Genomic DNA, 21,563 nt, shown 5'->3' on the forward strand with positions numbered 1-21,563 from the left:
TTGTATAGTTTTGAATCAATTTTTTATTTTGGGTTTCACTATCTACAAGAAAGGTGTTACTAGATCATTTGTACATATACAAACTCAAGCAAGCTTGGGTACACTGGAGAAAATTTCTCCCGATGAGTTATTGTATCTGTGGACATGTAACCAGTATCTGTTAACAGACAAGCTTCTGTCTTCAATCAGTGCTTTAGCCAGACCTCATCCCGATCCTAAAGAAAAAGGAAATTATAAAATCTGAAACACATTTCCTCTGCATAGTTTATTTAACACATGTCTAATTCTAGTGATGTGAAACTAGCTTTCTACTGCAACAGTAATTAGAGCACTTTATTTTAAAAAAAATTGTTGATATGTAACTTAGTACCAAGTATGACATTTTCCAGGATCCCACCTGGCATACAGATCAAGACCCCATCTTCTCAAGTTGTGTCTTACCCCGCAAAATTCAGAAAGTGTGGAGAGGCAGCCAACCCGCCATTACACACCCCCGAGTGAAAAAGGTCATTTTAATCTACGACAACCTAAAATCCCATAGCCCATATCTTGGGGCTGAGAGAGGAACAGTTGTCGTATGAAGAGCACTAGAGATTTGTAACATTTAGGTTTGTAAACTACCTTTAAGCACAAAGTTTGGGTCTGCAATTTTTCCCAGACAACTTGTGTTTTAGATCACCTAATTAGGTGCTGTTATAGTGCACTGCAAAACCAAACATCTTCAATTACCTTTTCATTTGGCAGTTGAATACTCACAATCCACTTTGCCTAAAAAACAAAACAAAAACCAGAATTAAAACAATTAGCCTTTATTGGGAGATGAGCTCCTCATTTCGAGAGACCCAAATACAATGTGCAGCTCAGAGCATGAAGTATAATCACAGATTTCAGGTGAAACACGGACTATGCAAACTCATCACAGAATACACATTTTCTACACACCTACTGTGCCCTCACTGAGCCTGGCAAGACGCAGAAATTTTTGGTTTGCATAAGATAATTGGATCATACCAAATTAAGATTTACCCAAAAACAGACTAGTTCAACCAACTAGTTGGAAGCCACATAATAGGTCACATTGTGGCTCCTTCTAGAGACCTTCCTCAGTCATGAATGAATTTTGGCCAGCACCTAACAGCAGGCCTAGTATGACATGCAAGGTGTTATTAAAGCAAACCTTACCTGAACTTTTGAAGCCATATTAGACATGTGCACAGTGAACACAGCATACGTGGTCCTATAGTCAGTCACCTAGAGGAAGAGCCCATTTAGTCATTTTTTATTGCAACCAATTGACTTACATGTATATATTAGTATAAGCCTGCTCAGGGCATGAACATAATCATAGTATTCAGGTGAAACACGGACTATGCGGACTCATCACAGCAGGCACTACAGGTATTTCTGCAAACATTTTAAGGTCAGTTATAAACATACAAGCTTTTTGCAGTTCAACAAACCGGTAATATGTACTTGGAAATAAGGTGGGGCATGGATAATCCTAGATTGACCCTACAAGCCATATGGTCTAGAACTTGCACTGATCAATATTGTCCTCTCTGCTACATTGGTAAAAGGAGTAACTTGGGAATATTGACTCCAGTGATTGGAATTCTCCAGTTACACATCAGTTATACAAGACCCCAAGTGGCCGCTGATGAGGTAGGGAAAACAAGTATATTGCCAGAACAAACACATTGTTGATCAGTAAACTTTTGCAAAGGGATCAACTGAAATGAATACAAAACCTACACAGATATGACTATGCTAGGGTCAAATTATCTATGTCAACTTACACATAGTGTTACAGAAATAACTGATATTTAAGTGACCATGAAAAGAAAAATTCTGCTGGGAGGCACCCAGATTCCTACACGTAGTTTAAAGTTCTAGACTTTATTAGCATAGAGTCCCAAATTAAATGTCACAAGGAAATCAGACACCTTTTAAAGTGTACTTTTAGAATGAAAGGGTTCTAGAAAAATATATATATATATTTTTTTAAACACCTGAGGGTTCCCTTCATTTGTATTACAAATTAAATATTTTAATAAAGCACTTACATTCATTCTTTAAGCACATTTTATATTTCACTAGGACATTGCATTTGGGACTGCTGATATTTTGAAGAGTCTTTACATATATTTAAGACTTCAAAGAGTCTAGAACTTTCATTGTTATTGATCTACTGTTTTGGAATACGAGTGACTAAGATTTTATTTATTTGCTGTATGGATAATAAACATCAGGGCACCCCTACATTGTGACTGGAGTACATTTAAGTATATAATAGGGTAGTACTCGATTCTGGTGTGAGCATGCCCCATTGCATCCCATAGGATTTAGAAGTGACTCAGCTTTATTAGCACTGTAATTAGAGGGCAAGTTTTCTGGGCCTAGAATACCACATAACCACAAACTTTAATTTACCTTCAATGACCACAAACTGTTCTTCATGTCAGTATCTGCTAAATTTAAAGAAATAAAATGCAGGTTATAGTCATATTACTAAAGTAGGACACCACAAACATAATTTACTGAACTATGAACATATGGGAACAAGGCAGCACTAACCCTAGGTAGTGATAAGCTACCACATTCCCACCATTAAATAGCTGTACTGTAATAGTGGAAAGACTTTAGAAAAGTGAAAAACTGTCTTCTCCATCTCCAACATTTGTGGATAACATGTAGGGGTCATTTTCTCAAAAACATAAAGGAAACTTACAGCAGCAATATGACTTAAATTCCCTCCATTTGACAGTTTCAGTTATTAACATTCTGACCTTAATATTTAGAATTCTAGTGAGGTAAAACTAACATTCTACTGTAACATTAATCCTTTGTTCATACACACGTCACAAAACATCTGTGTATTTTCCTGGACTCTGCGTAGCATACAGAGCACAGCCATATGAAGTGTCTTACCCCGCAAAATTCAGAGAGTGTGGAGAGGCAGCCAACCCGCCATTACACCCCTGAGTGAGAAAGGTAACTTTACTCTGCGACAACCTAAAATCCCATAGCCCATATCTTGGGGCTGAGAGAGGAACGGTTGTCGTATGAAGAGCAACAAGGTTATCAAATGGTACAAATGTGAACAATTAATTTTAGAGATTACCTTTTAGTTAATTGCTCCATTTCTGTATATTGCAATAATATAAACATTAAATTACCTTATAATCCGTCAGTCTGTTACTCACAATCCACTATTCCTTAAAAAACAAAAAAAAAAACAAAAGCACAATTAGTCTTTATTTGGAGTTTTAATGTCCTCATTTTGCCAAGTCATAATGCCAGGTATAGCTCAGAGCATTAAGTATAATCAGATTTCAGGTGAAACACGGACTATGCAAACTCATCACAGCAGGCCCAGTACCGTCATGTCGGCAAACATTTTAATGTCATAGCTGGTTATGAACCATTAAGCTATTTACACTTCATCTAACAAGACAAAAAGGCTATATATACACACACTAAAAAACAGGTGTGGTGGGGATAAGACATCTTAGATTTGTTGTATGGATAACATTTAGGAGGAGGCCACCCATACATTGGGACTTGTGTGAATGTATGATAGGATGTAATTCACAGGATAGGATTCAGCATGCCCCTTTGTCTTTCTATAGGATATTTAAGCGACTGCTTTATTAGCATTGTAATTTGAAGACACGCCTTCAGGGACTATAATGTATCGGCAGAAACTTTGATGTATAGAATTTTGCAGCTACTTATGCCTTAAATGTAATTTACCTTTGCTGACTGCATAAATTGTCCCTAGTTTTCTTCATGTTGATATCTGCTAAATTGAAGACATGGACTGTTATAAATCACATATTACTCATGTATGATACCACAAGAACCTATTTTACTGACCTATTAACATAAGAACATGGAGCACATATGCCACGTGTAAGCCCAACACTGCAGCACGGACCCCAGATGAGGTTTAATAGGACGCACACCAATCAATATACTGCCACCATTAAATAGCAGCATCATAACAAATAATCTTTGTGGATAACCTGTAGTGGCCATTTGCCCAGATACCAACATAGAAGCTTACAGAATATAACTTTTTTGAATGTCCTCTATCCTGCAGTTTCAGGTATTAACATTCTCAGACTCATCAATATTTAGGGTGTGAAACCTCAGCTTCCTTCTGCAATATTTAGCAGTTGTTCACACCCATAATGTTACAATACCAATTACTACATGTTCCTGGTCCCCACCCGATACAAATCACTGATCTAAAACCCTATCAAGTTGTGTCTTACCCCGCAAAATTCAGAAAGTGTGGAGAGGCAGCCAACCCGCCATTTCACACCCCTGAGTGAAAAAGGTCATTTTTATCTACGACAACCTAAAATCCCACAGTCCATATCTTGGGGTCGAGAGAGGAACAGTTGTCGTTTGAAGAGTGATAGCGATCACATGGTACAAGTGCATTAGGATACGTCTTACATTTAGGTTTAAAGAGTAAAGCTGGGTACACACTACAGAAATTTCGACCAACTTTTAATGCCGAGCGATTTTACATGCGATCGATGATCCGATCGCTCGGTCCATGGACTGCATACACACTAGCCTTGTTTAGGACGATAAAGGGAAGAGTGGACGTCCCTTTAGCGACTTTTTACAGCCATGTTGTCGTGAGCAATGACAAATTTTGTACTCACTGTTGTGGATCAGTCGGAAGTTTATACACACTACACAGCGGAAACGAGATTGGACCGAAAATATTAAACGGTACGACCAACTAAATGAGGCGATAATCGTCCCATTTGGGTACTTTCGACCATCGTGTCACTGCACACACTGACCCGACTTTTGAATGAGCAGTTGTATGTCGGCTGTTTGAGCCGATTATTGGATGAAAACAGTGTAGTGTGTACTCAGCTTAACTGAGCTTAAATTCAGGTCTATAATTTAAGACATCTTGAGTTTCCGATCACCAAGTTAAATGCTCTATTTCTGTACATTGCAAAGCCATAAACATCTTAAATTACCTTTTAGTTCGGCAGTCTGTTACTCACAGTCCAATATTCCTTTATTTATAAAAAAAAAAAAAAAACAGTTAGTCTTTATCTGGAGATTTAAAGGTCCTCTCATTTTTCAAACTCAAACTGCTAGGTGCAGCTCAGAGCATGAAGTATAATCACAGATTTCATGTGAAACACGGACTATGCAAACTCATCACAGAATACACATTTTCTATCGCCCCTACTGTGCAGTGGCCCACTGAGTCTGGCAAGATGCTGGCCAATTCCTGCTATCTGAGATATTGAAATATTCAGGATACTCAAAAATAGGCTGGTTCAACCAACTAACTGAGCCACAGGTAATCACCCTGTGACTCCCAAAGATTTTCCTCTATCACAAAATATGGGCAGCACAACAGCAGGCCTAGTATTACATGCAAGACTAGAGCAAATCTTACCTGAAGCCAGTGTCCTCTTTCACTTATGTGCACAGGGTACACATGTGTGCTCCTATAGCCAGTCACCTATAGGAAGAGACTATTTAGTCATTTTTATAGCAACCAATTGACTTCAAGTATGTTAGTATAAGCCTGCTCAGGACATGAACATAGTTGTATTAGTATAAGCCTGCTCAGGGCATGCACATAATAGTATTAGTATAAGCCTGCTCAGGGCATGCACATAATAGTATTAGTATAAGCCTGCTCAGGGCATGCACATAATAGTATTAGTATAAGCCTGCTCAGGGCATGAACATAATCATAGTATTTTCAGGTGAAACACGGACTATGCAAACTCATCACAGCAGGCACTACAGACATATCTGCAAACATTTGTAATATTGTAATAGTTAGTTATAAACCTACAAGTCATTTACAAGGAGGCAGGGGGGAAACATCATACAGCCCACAAGGTGTGGTGGTGGGGGGGGGGGGGGGGGAGATACAAAATCTTAACTCTTCAGCCTGGGAGTGATATGGTCTAGAAAGAGCACTAAAAGATATGGCAGTCTGCCGCGTTAAGAGTCTTTCGGTAACAATTTGCTCCTTAACCAATAGCACCAATCACTGGAGCAAATAGTGAAATAGTCAGTGGCAGCTAATTAGGTTCAACAAAAATGTATATTGCCAGAACAAAAAGCATCTATCCGTAATCTTTTGCAAGGTGAGCAACTGAAATGAGTAAACAGGACAAAAGCTACACAGGAATGGTTATACCATGATAATGTTATATAGGGTAACCTATACACAGCACTGTAGAGACTCAATGACTTGACTATTAGCATTCTGAATAGGAGGTTAATATTCCAAGGCCTAGAATACCACAACCATAAAACTTAGATTTACAGACTTATGTAATCACTTGGATCTTAAATGTAGTTTACCTGCCACGACTGCATAAATTATTTTCTGGTTTTCTTCATGTTGGTATCTGCTAAATGGGAAAAAAACTGGATGGTTAGGAACATACTAGAGAAGTAGGGTACTTCACAACATACTTTAACACCACACTTTACTGACCTATTAACATAGGAGAACATAAAGTGCATATGGCACCTCTTAAGCCAACATGGCAGCACTGACCCCAGATAGAGACACTGAGATATACTACTGCATTCAGGCATTAATTGACACCTCATAACAGGGAGACATGAGAATGGGGATGAACTTTACAAGAGTAGTAAACAGTCTTATTCTCCAATAAGATTTGCTGATAACGTTCTGCGGCTATTTATTCAGAGACCAAAATTTATCAACAAGCCTCTAATAGGCTTGGTTTAAATTCCCTCCACTCAGCAGTTTGATATGAACATTCTCTGCCTTCTTAATAGTTAGAATTCTAGTGAGGTGAGACTGCAGCTTTCTACGAATATTAAGCCTTTGTTCATGCACGTGTCACAAAACAGCTTTGTTAAATTAATTGCTCTAAATCTGGGTAGAGTACTGTATTTTCCTGGACTCTGCCCATCATGTAGATCACAATCCTATCTTATCAAGTTGTGTCTTACCCCGCAAAATTCAGAGAGCATGGAGAGGCAGCCAACCCGCCATTACACACCCCCAAGTGAAAAAGGTAATTTTATTCTGCGACAACCTAAAATCCCATAGCCCATAACTTGGGGCTGAGAGAGGAACAGTTGTCATATGAAGAGCAAGAAAGTGATTATATGATGCAAGGGTTTTTGGATGTTTGGAAGCTTGTGCTTAAAGTTAATCTATAAACCTAAGTTTAGGACTATAGTTTTCAGATCAACTAGTTTACTGCTCTATTACATTACACTGCAAAACCATGGACATCTCAAGTGGCACCACCTGCAATTCCTACCATCTGAGAAACTGAAACCAAGATTTTCCTAAAAACAGACTGGTTCAGCCAACTAACTGAGAGCCACAGGTAACATCACCATGTGACGCCAAAACACTTTCCTCAATCTAGAAATCAGGGCAGCACATTAAAAGCAGGCCTGGCATTACATGCAAGACTACAGAAAATCGGATGTTCTGAAGCCACAGTCCTCTTTCACACATGCACAGTGAACATACAATATGTGGTCCTATAGTCAGTCACCTAGAGGAAGAGACCATTTGGTCAGTTTATAGCAAACAATTGACTTCCATATATATTAGTATAAGCCTGCTCAGGGCAGGAACATAATCATAGTATTTTTAGGTGAAACACAGACAGCAGATTCAGTTACCAGCATGTCTGCAAACATTATTTTAAGGTCATAGCCAGTTATAAATGCACAATTTATACTTCCTCTTACAAAACAAAGTAAAATACAGCACAAGAGGTGTGTGTATGGGAACATACACTAAGATAGGTAGGTTCTGATGCACTGGAATCTTCGTCACACAATTTGATCCTTAACCAATAGCACTAATCACTGGAGCCATTAATCCAATCATCTGAGTAACAAGGGACACTAAGTGGCAGCTACTGAGGTTGAGCAAACATGTATATTGCCAGAACCTCAGAACATAAAAGCATTGATTAGTAATCATTTGCAAGGGAAGCGCCTGAATAGAGTACAAACAAGACAAAATGTAAGAAGAAGGTTTCTCTTGCCAAAAGCATGTGCTTGTCTCAAATATTTAAGCCATGCACATGTAAGCACAGACCTCTGGTAAACTGCAAATGGCTCATTAAGTCAGTTATGCTTTCCACAGTAATGATTATAACAGGATCAATTCTAATTATGGGTTAATGTTGAGGGCCTAGAATACCACATAACTAGAAACTTAGATTTATATAGACTTTTGTAACCACTTATGCCTTAAATGTAACTTACCTTCCATGACTATAAATTGTTTCCTGGTTTTCTTCATGTTGGCATCTGCTAAACAGAAAAAAATGGGTTGTAATAATCACATATACAGTTCAAGTATACCGCCTGACAAACATACTTCACCAACCTCTTAACATATAAGATGAGTGTATTCAACACAAACGAAGCAATTTAACAGGAGGGTTAGGGCTTATGAAAAGTGATCATTTGTAGATAACAGGTTACAGAATATGGCATTTTTAAAAATCCCTTCATCCAGCAGTCTCTGATAATAGCACTTCCGAATATTGAGAATACTTGTGTGGTGAAACTATTGCAATATGAAGACTTTGCTCATATAAATCAGGCGACCATACAACTTTGTTAAATTCTAAATAAAATCTGTCTACAGAGCACTGCAATATCCTGGCCTCTGCCTAGTATGCAGATCACAAACCTACCATATGTAGCTGGCCATCCCGCCATTATACACATGTGTGAGAGGTCAGGTTATTCTGCGACCACCTAAAATCCCCAGAGCCCATATCTTGGGGCTAAGAGAGAACAGCTGCCGTATGGAAGTGGTCAGACGCTGTAAGAGAAGCCACACTTACCGGCTCGGTGAGACGGCGGCTGTGCAGCCTGCTCGGTACAGAGCACAAGCTGGAGCACATGGCCGGAGAGGAGAAGGAAGAGGCGGAGCAGAGCCCCGGGAGAGGGAGGAGCACTGCCTGGGCCGCACATCCCCCAGTGACGCTCCCCTCAGCCCGGGGCGTGGCTCAGCCGCTCTCCAGGGAGCCCAGTATCACCTCCTGCACACCCGCACCTAATAGGAGCGCTGTGAGTCGCAGGCTAGCCTCATATCTATGAAAAGACCAATCATATCTCTCCTTTGTACCAGCCAATCCAATGGCGAGACACGCTGGAAGCCATATTGGTGCTCCCGGATGCACACTTTATTTGATAGAATAGACGGGGACTTCGATATTTAATATAGTTTGATCACATGATGCCTTGATGCCCCGCCCAGTTCCAGTCACATGACTGATGTCCCATATAGCAGGGATCTGAGGTGCAGCATGGAGACGGCAGAGACAGGAGAACGTGTGTCTGGATCTGGGACGATGTCAGAGGGGATCCAGGTGCTGCTGAGTGATCAGAGCAGTGAGTGCGCGCCTCACTGCCCTCATGGTGAGCCTGGTCCTCCATACATGTCAGTAGCTTGTGTAACAGCTTCCAGCCACATAATATAAACTAATAATTGTCAGCAAAAGTATACATGTATTATGTCATACTAGATATACCCCGTTATTATCCATCCACTACAACCCTTACCTATCCTTATTTGTATTGTACAGACCCAGGAAATCTACTGGGTGTCTTGAAAGAAATCTTGACAACCCAGAATTAGTGGCCATGTAAGGCATAGAGGCAACCTGTACCCTCTCAAACTGTTGTGGAACTACAAGTCCCAGCACTCTAGCAGGTAGGGAATGCTGGAACTTATTGTTTCCCAACAGTTGGAAATCCACAGGTTACTTACTACTGATATAACTACATTACAATCATTGCAATTAAGAGCTTGTGAATAGCATGTGCATATAACAATTTTATTTACAAATTACATAAAAACAACTAATAAAACCTTCTATGTAAAAAAAGTATATATATTTTCTGTTCAGTGCACTGATCTACAAACAACATATACAACAATAACTAAGATCGAATAATAGTGGAGAGTGTCTAATTAATGTCCTCAACGATCAGAAAATATATACATTTTTTACATAGAAGGTTTTATTGTTTTTATGTAGATTTGTTATTAACATTTTTATATGCACATGCTATTCACAAGCTCTTTATTGCAATGATATTAGAACAGTGATTATACAGTTTCCAGCGCTGTGTTGTTTCTTTTGCTTTATTTATTTTAGGACACACAGGTCCTCACAAGCTGCTGGAATTGAACTACCAATGCTTTAGTAAATTAGTGTGGTTTACCTGATATATATTTGTAGTCTCTTCAGCGCCAGGGATATTTTGTTGTGTGTTTATAACTACGCTAAAGCTTGTCTACAAAAACAAGGAAAACTTTATCAATTAGAATTGAGCCCTCAAATGCAAGCTGTCTGTAAAACAGTCATTCTGATAGCTAAATTAGTAACTATCATGTTTTAATTTGCTTTATATGGCATCGCGTTCTTCATTAAATCTATACCCCAAGAGAAAGTGGGTGTCTCTGAGAGGGTGCAGACCTCTATAAAGACATATATTTAAATATGTCAAAGAGAAAACGTTTCAGAAAGATATATAAAATAACAAAATCCAATGGACACATTAATTTAGTTCAAATGTGATTTGTTGAAGTATAATTTTTAATCAATGTCACTTCATTGTATTTTACGATGACGTTATATCTGTCTTTAATGATAAAGATAAATAAAAACCTGATTCCTATATTGAAGAATAAAATTCCTCTCAGTCACTACCTTCTGTGAATAATAGTCTCATATGAAACTAATCTGTGAAACATGTGAAACTAATCTGTATGTAAGTAACAAGATTTGCACCTATGTTTAGTATAAACACAACCTTTTGTTGTATTCACAAGTCGCACCTAAACACCTAATTGTGAAAAGTAATTTCTGAGGGGAACCAGCCCCTGATTAACATTTTGAAATAATCTAGAATCTATGTTCAATATCTTAATAATAAGATAAGTATTTAGAGTCTTGGAAAAAATCACTATCATATCTATTGTTAAATCCTTATTAATTTAAGACTAAATACGACTTCACTAATTGTAATATTTCTATTTAAGATGTATCTGTTTTTTAATTGACCAAAGAGCCAGATGTCAACATTGCCAGGGGGACCTAAAACAAAGGCGTCATTTCATCCGCCCAGGGACTGAACTTGCATATTATAATTAATTTCTTTTTGGAAGTACTATATAATAGTGTAATAATTTATGTATATTTGTGAACTGATCCTATTGTTCAAATAGTGTAAAAAATTTCACTCCGTGAATCAGTACCGGAGATTTCAGTCTTAACGTTTCCAGTTAACTTGATAGCCGCTTTCTATAATTCAATTTCAAACTAATATTTTAGTTAATAAATGTATTTATTTTCCTTTTAAGCAACTAGAACGGACGATCAATTATTATATTCCTGATGACTTGTTGATAATAACTGTCCCTTTAATGTATCTCATAGTTTAGCTGGGTACACACTACAGAAATTACGACCAACTTTTTATGCCGAGCGATTTTACATGCGACCGATGGTCCGATCGCTCGGTCCATGGACTGCATACACACTAGTTTAGGACGATAAAGGGAAGAGCGGACGTCCCGTTAGCGACTTTTTACAGCCACGTTGTCGTGAGCAAAGACTGTAATTTCGTACTCACTGTTGTGGATCGGTCGGAAATGTATACACACTACACAACGGAAACGAGATTGGAACGAAAATATTAAACGGTACGACCAACCAAATGAGGCGATAATCGTCCATTTGGGCAGACTTTCGACCATTGTGTAACTGTACACAGTGACCCGACTTTTGAACGAGCGGTCGTATGTTGGCTGTTTCAGCCGATTATTGGACGAAAAGTGTGTACCCAGCTTTAGTTGTAATAGTCCTCTTCAATATTCACACGTTTTGATAAATTACTCAATTTTATTCCACCTATTGTTTCATTTAATTACCAGACATGGTAGGTCATTTAGTGCATAACCAGTTCTTATTAGCATAAATCTCCATTATTTTTGGAAAAAAACTGTTGAAGGAAGGTAAGAAAAAGTATACAGGTCTATGAAATCTATGGGCCTGATTCATCTTGCATGTTTTAAAGTCGGACGTAGAATGCACATAGTCCGCTCGTATTTAAGTACAAGCGGATCTCAAGAAATGTCTCTATTGGAATCTGGGTAGAAGTATGTGCTGGCGCTACTTCATTTATGGAGACTGACAGAACCCACTGCAGGATATGCACAATGCATATGTGCAATATAGGCCTATCAGAATTTTGAAAAAATATTAAATATATTAACAACTCTTAATACTATTATCATTAATAAAAATATATATATATATATATATATATATATATATTTTACATTAAATACTTAAATCAGAATATTCTTAATGCCTACTGTACATAAAATAAATTTTTCCAGTTTCTTTTGCTTGCAAACACACATTCTGGCATGCATACACACCAGTCATCACTATCTGTCGGCACTTACACCTGCCCTGTATCTGGCGCAAGTGATGCGGCTAAAAAAACCCACTTACCTCAGAGATGGCCAGAGCTTAAATTGGACGTGCGCTCGACCTCTTCACCCCTTACTGTACATTGCCTGTGTGCATACGCCCCTTTTCTCCCCCGTTCTGCCCTTTAAATCATGGCAGTTGTTAGGGTCATTTGTATTTGGACACGAATTGCATGCATATATATATATATATATATATATATATAACACACACATTATAGATTCCAGGTGTGGTGACACTCAAGGACTTAAGACAGGCTGTAATTGTGTCGAGTTGGTGTATTTAATCCAGTCCAACGTCTAAGTACATTACTTTCTTCAGGGACATTCTTAAGAATCTGGCTATGCACTAAATCACCTACCGTGCATAGTATTTGGTAATGAAATGGCAATAAAATTAAGTAATTTCTAAAAATGTGTGACTGTTGAAGAGCAATATTAAGAGGGACAATTATCAAAAAGTCTTCAGGAAACACATTTAAAATACATTAATTGTTGGCATTTTATACATCACACTTTTCCTTCTAAAACACTTTCTCTTTGGCTATTAGTTTTTAACATTTCACTGCCTTTAGTAAACTACTGCCTAGCAGGGAAGGAATTCATTTTAGACCATACCAATAAAGTTATAGACCTATTTATTGGGGCGTATTCAATTGTTGCTCCGGCCCCTGGAAGAACGAGCGCGTTAAAACTATTACGGTAATTACTCGCTGAATTTCATCTCGCAGCTCCCTGAGCTGCGAGATGAAATTCAGCGAGTAAACTACCGTATTAACGGTTTTTACGCGCAAGTTTACTGTATAAACGGTAATAGTTTTAACGTGCTCGTTTTTTTGCGGTCCGGAGCAACAATTGAATACGCCCCATTATATTTGTCTTTATAGGAGGGTGCACCCTCTCACTGACACACCCATTTTTTTCTCCTTTATGTATAGATTTTTAATCCTATAGCCATTTTGGTAATGTTATATTATTGTTTCAGGCCCAACACTATTATTTGTAAAGGCGTCAAAAGGGATGGAACTGGGTAGAAGATTCTATGCGTGTTCAGCCTGTCGGGACCGGAAGGATTGTCGTTTCTTTCAGTGGGCAGATGACAAGGTTAATATGTCATTTAAACATTGTACATCTGGCGCCTTTCTGTATATTGCACTGTCTATTTATATACAGAGCTATTTATTCACTTTACTCTCTATAAATACCACAGCTTTTTCAAGTATCCATAGGAAGCATGTTTCCTGAGCTTGTTAATTAAAGTACAAATTCTACCCTTTTGTTTTTCTATAATAAAATGATTCTTTTATCTACACCTAGTGCTATATAATATGTTTTGTGAGCTTTAGTAAAAGTGCAATGCAACTAGCAAATCAGAACTGGGCATATTTATCCAGAAGCTACAAGACAGTCATTTTGTAATTGGAAATTTGTGAGACACAGAAACGTTGGCATACATTACATCTAATAAAAACAAGTAAATGCTTGCTGAAAATATATATTATACGGTCCGTATTATACACAGACTGTGCCCAAAACACGATACAATTAATGGTAGGGTAGCCACAACTTATGGCAATTTATAACCATGAGAAGTGTAATATTAAACTTTGCAGAACAACGTGATTATAAATAAAAAGTTCTTTTATTGAAAATAAATGAATCAACAAATTGAAAACTTGGTCTAAATTCATTATTATAGTCCATGTGTGGTATGCATTGCAATATTAGAAAAGTTCATTAGTAATGGAGAAGAAAATTATCCTTATACAAAGACTTCAGTGAAGGAAAAGAGGAGGAGCATCCTGCCCCAGCCGACCACACTTTCCTCCAACCTCAAATCTTTCAAGCGCTCAATCAAGACTCACCTTTTCACACTTGCACACCCCATCCTGAAACCATTCCTTCCTCACTCTCTGCCATCTTTATCCTCAAACTTTCCTACACCTCTATTATCTCTGTATACTTCCCTACCCCTCCGGCATACTACGTTCCCTGAGCCTAGTTCATACTTGACAATTTTTTAATGTTTCCCTCTGGGAACTCCCGGAGGGGAGGTGGGGGCATGGGCGGAGGAGGGGGGTGGGGCTTGGCGAATCACATAATTTTTGCCCCCTTGCCCCGTGATGTAATGATGCTTGCTGCTTGCATGTCTTTTTACAGCGGGGGGTGTGGCCAAAATGACGCGATTCCCTGAGAATTGCGTCTTGGCGGCTCTAATCCTGTCCACTTCACTAGGAAGTGAGCAGATGCGGAATGATGCCCTACTCTCTCGGGAGACCTACCCGGGATTTGGGAGTCTCTTGGACATTCCGGGAGAGTTGACAAGCATGGCGTAGCTCTCTCTACCTCCTATCTTCTCATCCTCTTTTTGTAAGGTTTCCTTTTTCCTAGTTGTGTCTTCTAATGTAGTTGCTTTCTCTATTGTCTCTTTTTGTATTGATTTTTGCTGATTATATTGTTTCTGTTGCCCCTTACTTTTCTGTATTTTGTTCTGTTTAATTCTTGGTTGCTTGTGGGTTGCTGCTGTTCCTGTGGTGCCTTATAAATAGGCGAAGTGATGGCGCTCATCACCAAGAGCCGGTTCACATTCTCTCTGGTTGCTCTGGCGACCAGTATTGTCCAGTCCTGTAGTACAGCATATTGGTTTTTAGATTTTCTTTTTATTATCCATCAATATGGGGAAAAAATACATTATCAAGAGTGTTGATGGCAAAAAATAAAAAACCTCATAAAACTTTTTAAACTTCACATTCTCTATGTAAAAATGTTTGTAGGTTTCACAAGCTAGACTTCAGGCAAGAGAAGAGTATAATCGCAGCTGTCAGCCTCCTATGACACACGACCAGTACATGACCAGGTACCTTATTATACCAGATCATTTCATGTTCTTGTCTTCTCTAATTTATGTTATGTAATGTAAAACACATGTTAAAGTTATATATTTGAGCATCCTTAGACATACTGTGAATGTGATTATCCCAACGGAGATGAATAGGAAAAAGCTGCCGCTTTTACTAATTTATTCATGATCATTACGTGTGTTCCAATCCTTTGTACTGGATTTCATTCCTGAAAAACTGCTGCAAAAATGCAGGTTGCTTCTTTGTGGGGTAAACATCACAACAGGTGAATTGAAACCTAAAAAAAGTTGATCTGTAATATGAGCTATAAAAGACCTTTTTGTATGTATAATGTGCAAATAAAAATGTATAATGTATACTGTGTGTGTATGTATATGTATGTATCTATATCTGTCTATCTCAATTGAGACAGCATATAATGTTAAAGGGCAACTGTACCCAAAATTGAGACTTTAGTTTTGAGTGGAATTCAATAGGTTTCGCAAGAAAATGAGATACTACTGAACAGGTGCCCGGCATTTGCCCTGATCCGATGGGTTCCCCACAATACCCAGCAGTACTAGGGTGGTCTTCTTTACATCATTTACCCTTGTATTTCCCATTTACTTGGAGTTTTCACCCATTTACTTGGAGTTTTCTAGCCATCAAGGGGTCTGCTAGACCCCTGGGAAGAAGGTAGGTAAGGAGGTAGGTTTATTCTAGCACAACTTATTGAACTCCACCCAAAGCAAAACTGCAATATTTGGGGCAATTCTTTTTAATATGTTATGCTATCAATGTATGGGACTTTTCTGCATTGTTTATAATGTGCTATAAAACAGCTAATCTTGTATTTTAGGCATTTTTCTAGCCAGGAAAACATTCCCTGTAGAGCAGTGATGGGCAGCAGATGTCCTGAGGGCCACATGCGGTCCCCAGTTCCTTCTAGCTTTATGCCCCTGTCAGCCCCAGCTCTTGTTGCCTGCTTTATGCCCCTTTGTGCTTTACTTGTGGCCCAAGAGAATAAGAGCTTGGACTGCGGGTACAGCCTGGCGGGTCATAAAGCAGAAGAGAGGACTGAACACGATCGGATCAGATGACTTCACACCATGTGACTTCCTCTGCACAACGCAGGGTGGGCTTACAGCACATGTGATTACTTCATTGACTTATATTCCTTAGGTCAGTAGTGGTGGTCACTGTTACTGCCAGTGGGGGGGTGTCAGCGATGTGGGTGGTCTGGAGGGAGTCTGAGGTGTGGGAGAGGTCTGAGTGACATGGAAGGCTTAAAGGTTTGTGACAGCGTTTAGGAACAAGTTAGTGGCGAATATGGGAGTGCAGAAGTCATTTTTGAGATTTATATTTGGGGGTGGCAAGATGTGCAGAGGGAGAGAGAAGGGAGCAGAGTAACATGGAGGAGGAGCAGAAGGTGTGTGAGTTAAACTCTATGTATACTTTTCTTGTATGTTGCGAAGATGTTATTTTTTATTGGAGTATTTTTGTTTGATTAAATGTATTATTTTAACTTATTACTCAGATTAAGGGTAATGTGTGGCCCTTTTGACGGTACCGGCTTGCCCATCACTGGTGTAGAAGCTAGTTTAGTGATGCACAGCTTTATATGGCAAACACATCGTCCCCGTCACTAAAGAGTGCTCCATGCAGATAGCTACTATAGATATTCGATACCTGCAGGCAGCTTTCTCACAGCTGAATTTCCCATAGAATGCCAGATAGTGGCTTTGGAATTCTGTGTTTTTCTGGCTGGGCGTACTGCTCATTCATTAAGGAAAGTAAGTCAGAAAATTAAGTAATTTTTCTCCTGGACAAAATCATGTTACAATGCAGGGGTGCAAATTAGTTTATTATTTTGCACATAACTTAAACATTGGCTGTTTTTTCATCTAGCACACAAATACTTGATAGCTTTATTTCTACACTGGAATTTAAAGTTAATCTAGGACATGCCTTATCCAACTATAAATCTGTCCCCACATTTTAAATTCACATCCCCATCCAATGCAACATGGTTTTGCCAAGGTGAAAAGTTGCCCATTTTGTTTTTGCTTTACTTTCCTTAATGAATCAGGCCTACTTTGTTCAAAATGCATGTGACCATTATATAGATTTTCATTGCAGGTTTCAAGAATTCATTGGACTCCCACTGGCAAAAAGAAAGTTTTGCAGAGACTGCCAGCAGCTTTTACTGCAGGGTGACTGGGGGGGACACTCGGGTCATCATCTGCTTGGTGATGTCTCTATATCCCAGCTGAAGAGCCCCAGTCAGCTGCTGCATGCGCTGGAGAACAAGAAGAGCAACGCACAGTACCTGTTTACAGACAGAAGCTGCACATTCCTGCTGGATACAGTGATCAGCCTGGGTTACAGACGACTCTTGTGTGTGGGCACTCCCAGGTATGTCATGTCATATGTAAGGGGAGGTGACCACCTTCAGATAACCTTCGCTAATTAGTTTGTACTTGCCAGCATGTGACTTCAAGCAGAGCAAAAATTTGTTCTACCAGGGCAATATCAATGACTATATGGCTGCAAAATAGAGAAGGAAGGTGGAAAGATGAAGCAATATGTTTAGTGAAAGTTGCTGGAGGGTACTAGCAAGTCAGTGAGTTGAAGTAGCATGAAGGTGGAAACACATTTTTAAAGTGCCCATCACGCCTACATAAACTGTATCTATTAGCAAAGATTAGACATATATATATATATATATATATATATATATATATATATATATATATATATATATATATATATATATATATATATTACACACACACACACACATACAGGTGACTACATGCTATAAAATATTAGAATAATATGAAAATAATTGGTGACCAGTTTAAGTTTGGAAAAATATTTTGCACATTAGTTATTAATTTCTTGTCAACTGAAACCTAAACTGGTTCATAGATCCTACAGACATGCATCTGTCCTGAATGCATATGTAAATACATTTATTTTGCTTTGCTCACTGGAAGGATAATGAAACGATTATCCCATAACTGAAAATAAGCTGCACATGCACAGAGGATGTCACTTGGTGTCCGCAATCCTACTACAGTCTGTGTTCACAGCAAAAAATAATTGAAGGTTATCTGTAAACCTGGTTTTGGGTGGTGTTAAGCTTTGAACCACTGCAAGTCCGCAGAACCCTCCTGCCCCTCTTTTGTGACCAGACTAAATTTCACAGTATGCAATGCCTTGATATTTTGTCCACAGAAGGACCTTTTGTGGCTTTTTTTTTTTTTGAAAACTACGATACATATTTTTATTTTATGGCCAAAAAAATGTAAAAATAGGAAAATACAAGTCTCAATGATTTAATGGACTAGTCCTCTTAGGTATAGAGATTCCAGATATGTCCTTTAGCAATATAAAATATACACTGTTCTTGCTCTCATACAGCCATTGGGCTCCAGGGGAAGTACACGACGGGTGCATTTGGGCACCAGTGATTTAGTCACTGATTTAAAAGATCCACTAAACCCAAAATTAAACTGCCAGTCATTCTGTCTACTGTGTTTAAGAATCGTCTTCTTCCATCTTAGCAGTCTGCTTCAGTGGAGTGATATATAGAAAGACTGTGACATTTAGTTACGTTTAAACCCTCCAGTTATTTCATGTACTTTGTTCAGCTTTGTAATAAACACACCTATGTATTGTGGTCAGACACTGTCAGCACTTCTTTTTACGTCATGACTTTATCTTGGTTTCTTAACATTTGCGTTATGACCAGCAGCGTAACATTGATTGGCGTTCTCTGTGTATTTTAGGTTACACGAGTGGATCTGGCTTCATTGCAGTAAAGACTCCAAACACAATGTGAAAAGTCTCTTGTTAGACATTGATTTCAGGTAAACACGATAATGACGTACTCTTCACTGTACAACTTGGTGGTACTTTGTATTTATTGGTTACATCCAAATTGCTAACTCAGAACACAGGATTCAATTATGTTTATTTACGAATCTAATAATAACTGAAACACAGTCTTCCTTAATAAACATTGTTTGCAGTTTTAAGAAATCTGACATTGATAGAACAGCCTGTGTAAAATCCTAATAGATATGTACAGATACCATTCTTGGGAAAATCTGTACCTCTCTTTTTTTCAGTACTTCCTGCTAATATGACTTGGGCATTATTTAAATTAGCTGTTGGTGTGAGCTGAAAACTTTTTTGACATAATCTCATGTGATATCCACAGCAGGACCTGCTAAGTGTAATGCATGGGTGGAGTCCAAGGGATGGAACCATACTAATATATATTATTGAGAAGACAGGACATATGTCCCCTATGCTGTCCTTATACACTGTCTCATTTTTTCTAGTTGATATTAAACTGGTAGCTATTCCCTCCCTGATCTCTTCCCAACAAAAGTCATCAGGGTGGTCCAAGATCCCTCTCCCATTCACTGTCGTGTCAACTCTGAGAGGCAAAGGAAACCTCTATGAGTAGATTGTAAATCACAGAGATCAGACCTTTTCCATTAGAGGTCTTCAGGCAGGTTGTTTTCAAATGGCGTCAGATCCCTTAAGGAATCTGTAGGTGGAAGGGAGGTAAGAAAAGGTCTAATTTGAAAAAACTCAAAGAACAGTGGTCTTAGCAGGGGGAATTTCTGGTGAATATCATCGAGGGGCCCAAGTGTTTTGTACTTTAAGATTGTAAATAACTTTTATACCGGACTGAATCCAATGCATAAACTGGAAGATGCTAAGTCCCAGGGGGAATTCTTGGTTATCCTAGATTGGGGTGATAGGGGAGATTGTTGTGGAAAGTTTATATTGGGATTTGCTTAGGTCACATATAGATAGACAGAGTTTAAGAGAGGGAATGGTGTTTAGCTGAGGTGGTCTATGTTTCTTAGAGAGACCCCAGATAGCAGCAAGTTAATTTAACTGGAGAAATGTAGTTTCGTTATCCACCCATGCTGTGTATTGGGTGGGGCAAATGTGGATGCTATTTGGCTCAAATGGGAGACCAGATAGTACATCTTAATATCTGGGAAACCTCTGACACTCCTGTTACTTGTTTTGTGGAGTATAGACATAGCAGTCCTAGGGGACTTATCGGTCCAAACAAATTTAAGGAAAATAGATTGTAGCTTTCATTTCAAGTTGTAAGCGTTGAGTGAGGTGTGTTCAAGACTCCCTTGTGATATTTTACTGGTGTGAAAAGTTTAGATCTTTTCTGAGAGCTATTTTATCCCCTTTAATATTGTGTGATAGCTGAAATGTAGCTGAGGAGAAATGTGTCCGATCGAGACTCCGAGTAGGCAAATTTCTTAAGGCTCTGTTATGGGTCAATCCCAGAGGTTGATAAAACAGAAATTCCTAGGAAAAATACAAGCAGTCAATTGAATAGTATTTGCTGTTTGTAGCAGTATGTTAACTGAAACAGTAGGAAATAGTAGAATAAAGTCCTTTAATGGAGCATTCATTTACCCAACGGATCTCGAATCTGAGGGCGGACGGGAGTAGAGTCTAGTTACATTATCCACAGATAACTCCTGATAGTTAAGATTGCAAAGAATAGGTAATGGCAGTTAGTAGTTTGAGTATTGATGACGCAGTTTAGTGTTTTCACCAGAAGATGGCGATGTTACACGTGCACTTGAAAAGAAACAGATAGTAAAGTCAAACAGAAAGTATACATACCATATAGTATACATACCATACAGTTATTATTATTATTACCATTTATTTATTTAGCGCCACTAATTCTGCAGCGCTGTACAGAGAACTCATTCACATCCGTCCCATTGGGGCTTACAGTCTAAATTCCCTAACACACAGACTAGGGTCAATTTTGTTAGCAGCCAATTAACCTACCAGTATGTTTTTTGAGTGTGTATGGAAACCGGAGCACCCGGTTTCCATCGGGAGAACATACAAACTCCTCACAGAAAAGGCCATGGTCGGGAATTGAACTCATGACCCCAGTGCTGTAAGGGAGAAGTGCTAACCACTTAGTCACCGGGCTGCCCATATGTTACCCACTGTTCTGAAATTCCAGCTGGGTCTGTCGGGTAACCGTGTCTTCATGCAACTTAGAAATGCCTCATAGAGTAGGTCAGAGTCCTAAGCAGGTAACTAAACTAAGAGGTACCTCTCAGTTAGGGACTCTGGAGTGTGCTGGTGTAGCAGCTAGACCATCCTGGGTGCAGTTGATC

At 38.8% G+C, this 21,563-nt stretch overlaps 1 protein-coding gene, 1 long non-coding RNA gene and 5 other non-coding genes across 13 annotated transcripts in view; 1 reads left to right on the plus strand and 6 right to left on the minus strand.

The window, feature by feature from the left end:
* Window positions 1-9,088, minus strand: LOC142137408 (uncharacterized). Of its 7 annotated transcripts, none has more exons than XR_012688000.1 (11): window positions 8,865-9,088; window positions 8,275-8,322; window positions 6,367-6,413; window positions 5,441-5,506; window positions 5,010-5,048; window positions 3,754-3,802; window positions 3,177-3,215; window positions 2,431-2,468; window positions 1,183-1,251; window positions 622-768; window positions 1-215 (listed from the first exon to the last, which is right to left on the minus strand). It is a non-coding gene; the product is annotated as an uncharacterized LOC142137408 (long non-coding RNA). The 7 variants fall into 7 exon arrangements; XR_012687998.1 differs by having other exon boundaries at window positions 8,275-8,319; window positions 8,865-9,087; XR_012687999.1 differs by having other exon boundaries at window positions 2,431-2,465; window positions 6,367-6,416; window positions 8,275-8,319; window positions 8,865-9,087.
* On the minus strand, window positions 431-576 carry LOC142137246 (small nucleolar RNA SNORA79). Its single transcript, XR_012687889.1, has one exon. It is a non-coding gene; the product is annotated as a small nucleolar RNA SNORA79 (small nucleolar RNA).
* LOC142137250 (small nucleolar RNA SNORD126) lies at window positions 1,319-1,392 on the minus strand. The gene has a single exon (XR_012687893.1). It is a non-coding gene; the product is annotated as a small nucleolar RNA SNORD126 (small nucleolar RNA).
* On the minus strand, window positions 2,918-3,061 carry LOC142137245 (small nucleolar RNA SNORA79). Its single transcript, XR_012687888.1, has one exon. It is a non-coding gene; the product is annotated as a small nucleolar RNA SNORA79 (small nucleolar RNA).
* On the minus strand, window positions 4,267-4,412 carry LOC142137248 (small nucleolar RNA SNORA79). Its single transcript, XR_012687891.1, has one exon. It is a non-coding gene; the product is annotated as a small nucleolar RNA SNORA79 (small nucleolar RNA).
* LOC142137247 (small nucleolar RNA SNORA79) lies at window positions 6,980-7,125 on the minus strand. Its single transcript, XR_012687890.1, has one exon. It is a non-coding gene; the product is annotated as a small nucleolar RNA SNORA79 (small nucleolar RNA).
* Window positions 9,035-21,563, plus strand: part of ZCCHC4 (zinc finger CCHC-type containing 4) — a 24,800-nt gene continuing 12,271 nt past the window's right edge. Inside the window, exons 1-5 of the mRNA XM_075194749.1 lie at window positions 9,035-9,441; window positions 13,515-13,633; window positions 15,304-15,386; window positions 17,509-17,784; window positions 19,164-19,244. Of these exons, the coding sequence (XP_075050850.1) occupies window positions 9,291-9,441; window positions 13,515-13,633; window positions 15,304-15,386; window positions 17,509-17,784; window positions 19,164-19,244 (710 nt within the window). The 5' untranslated portion in view covers window positions 9,035-9,290. The remainder of the gene's footprint in view (window positions 9,442-13,514; window positions 13,634-15,303; window positions 15,387-17,508; window positions 17,785-19,163; window positions 19,245-21,563) is intronic.

This window comes from Mixophyes fleayi, chromosome 1 (genome assembly GCF_038048845.1).
Source record: "Mixophyes fleayi isolate aMixFle1 chromosome 1, aMixFle1.hap1, whole genome shotgun sequence".
Lineage (NCBI taxonomy): Eukaryota > Metazoa > Chordata > Amphibia > Anura > Limnodynastidae > Mixophyes > Mixophyes fleayi.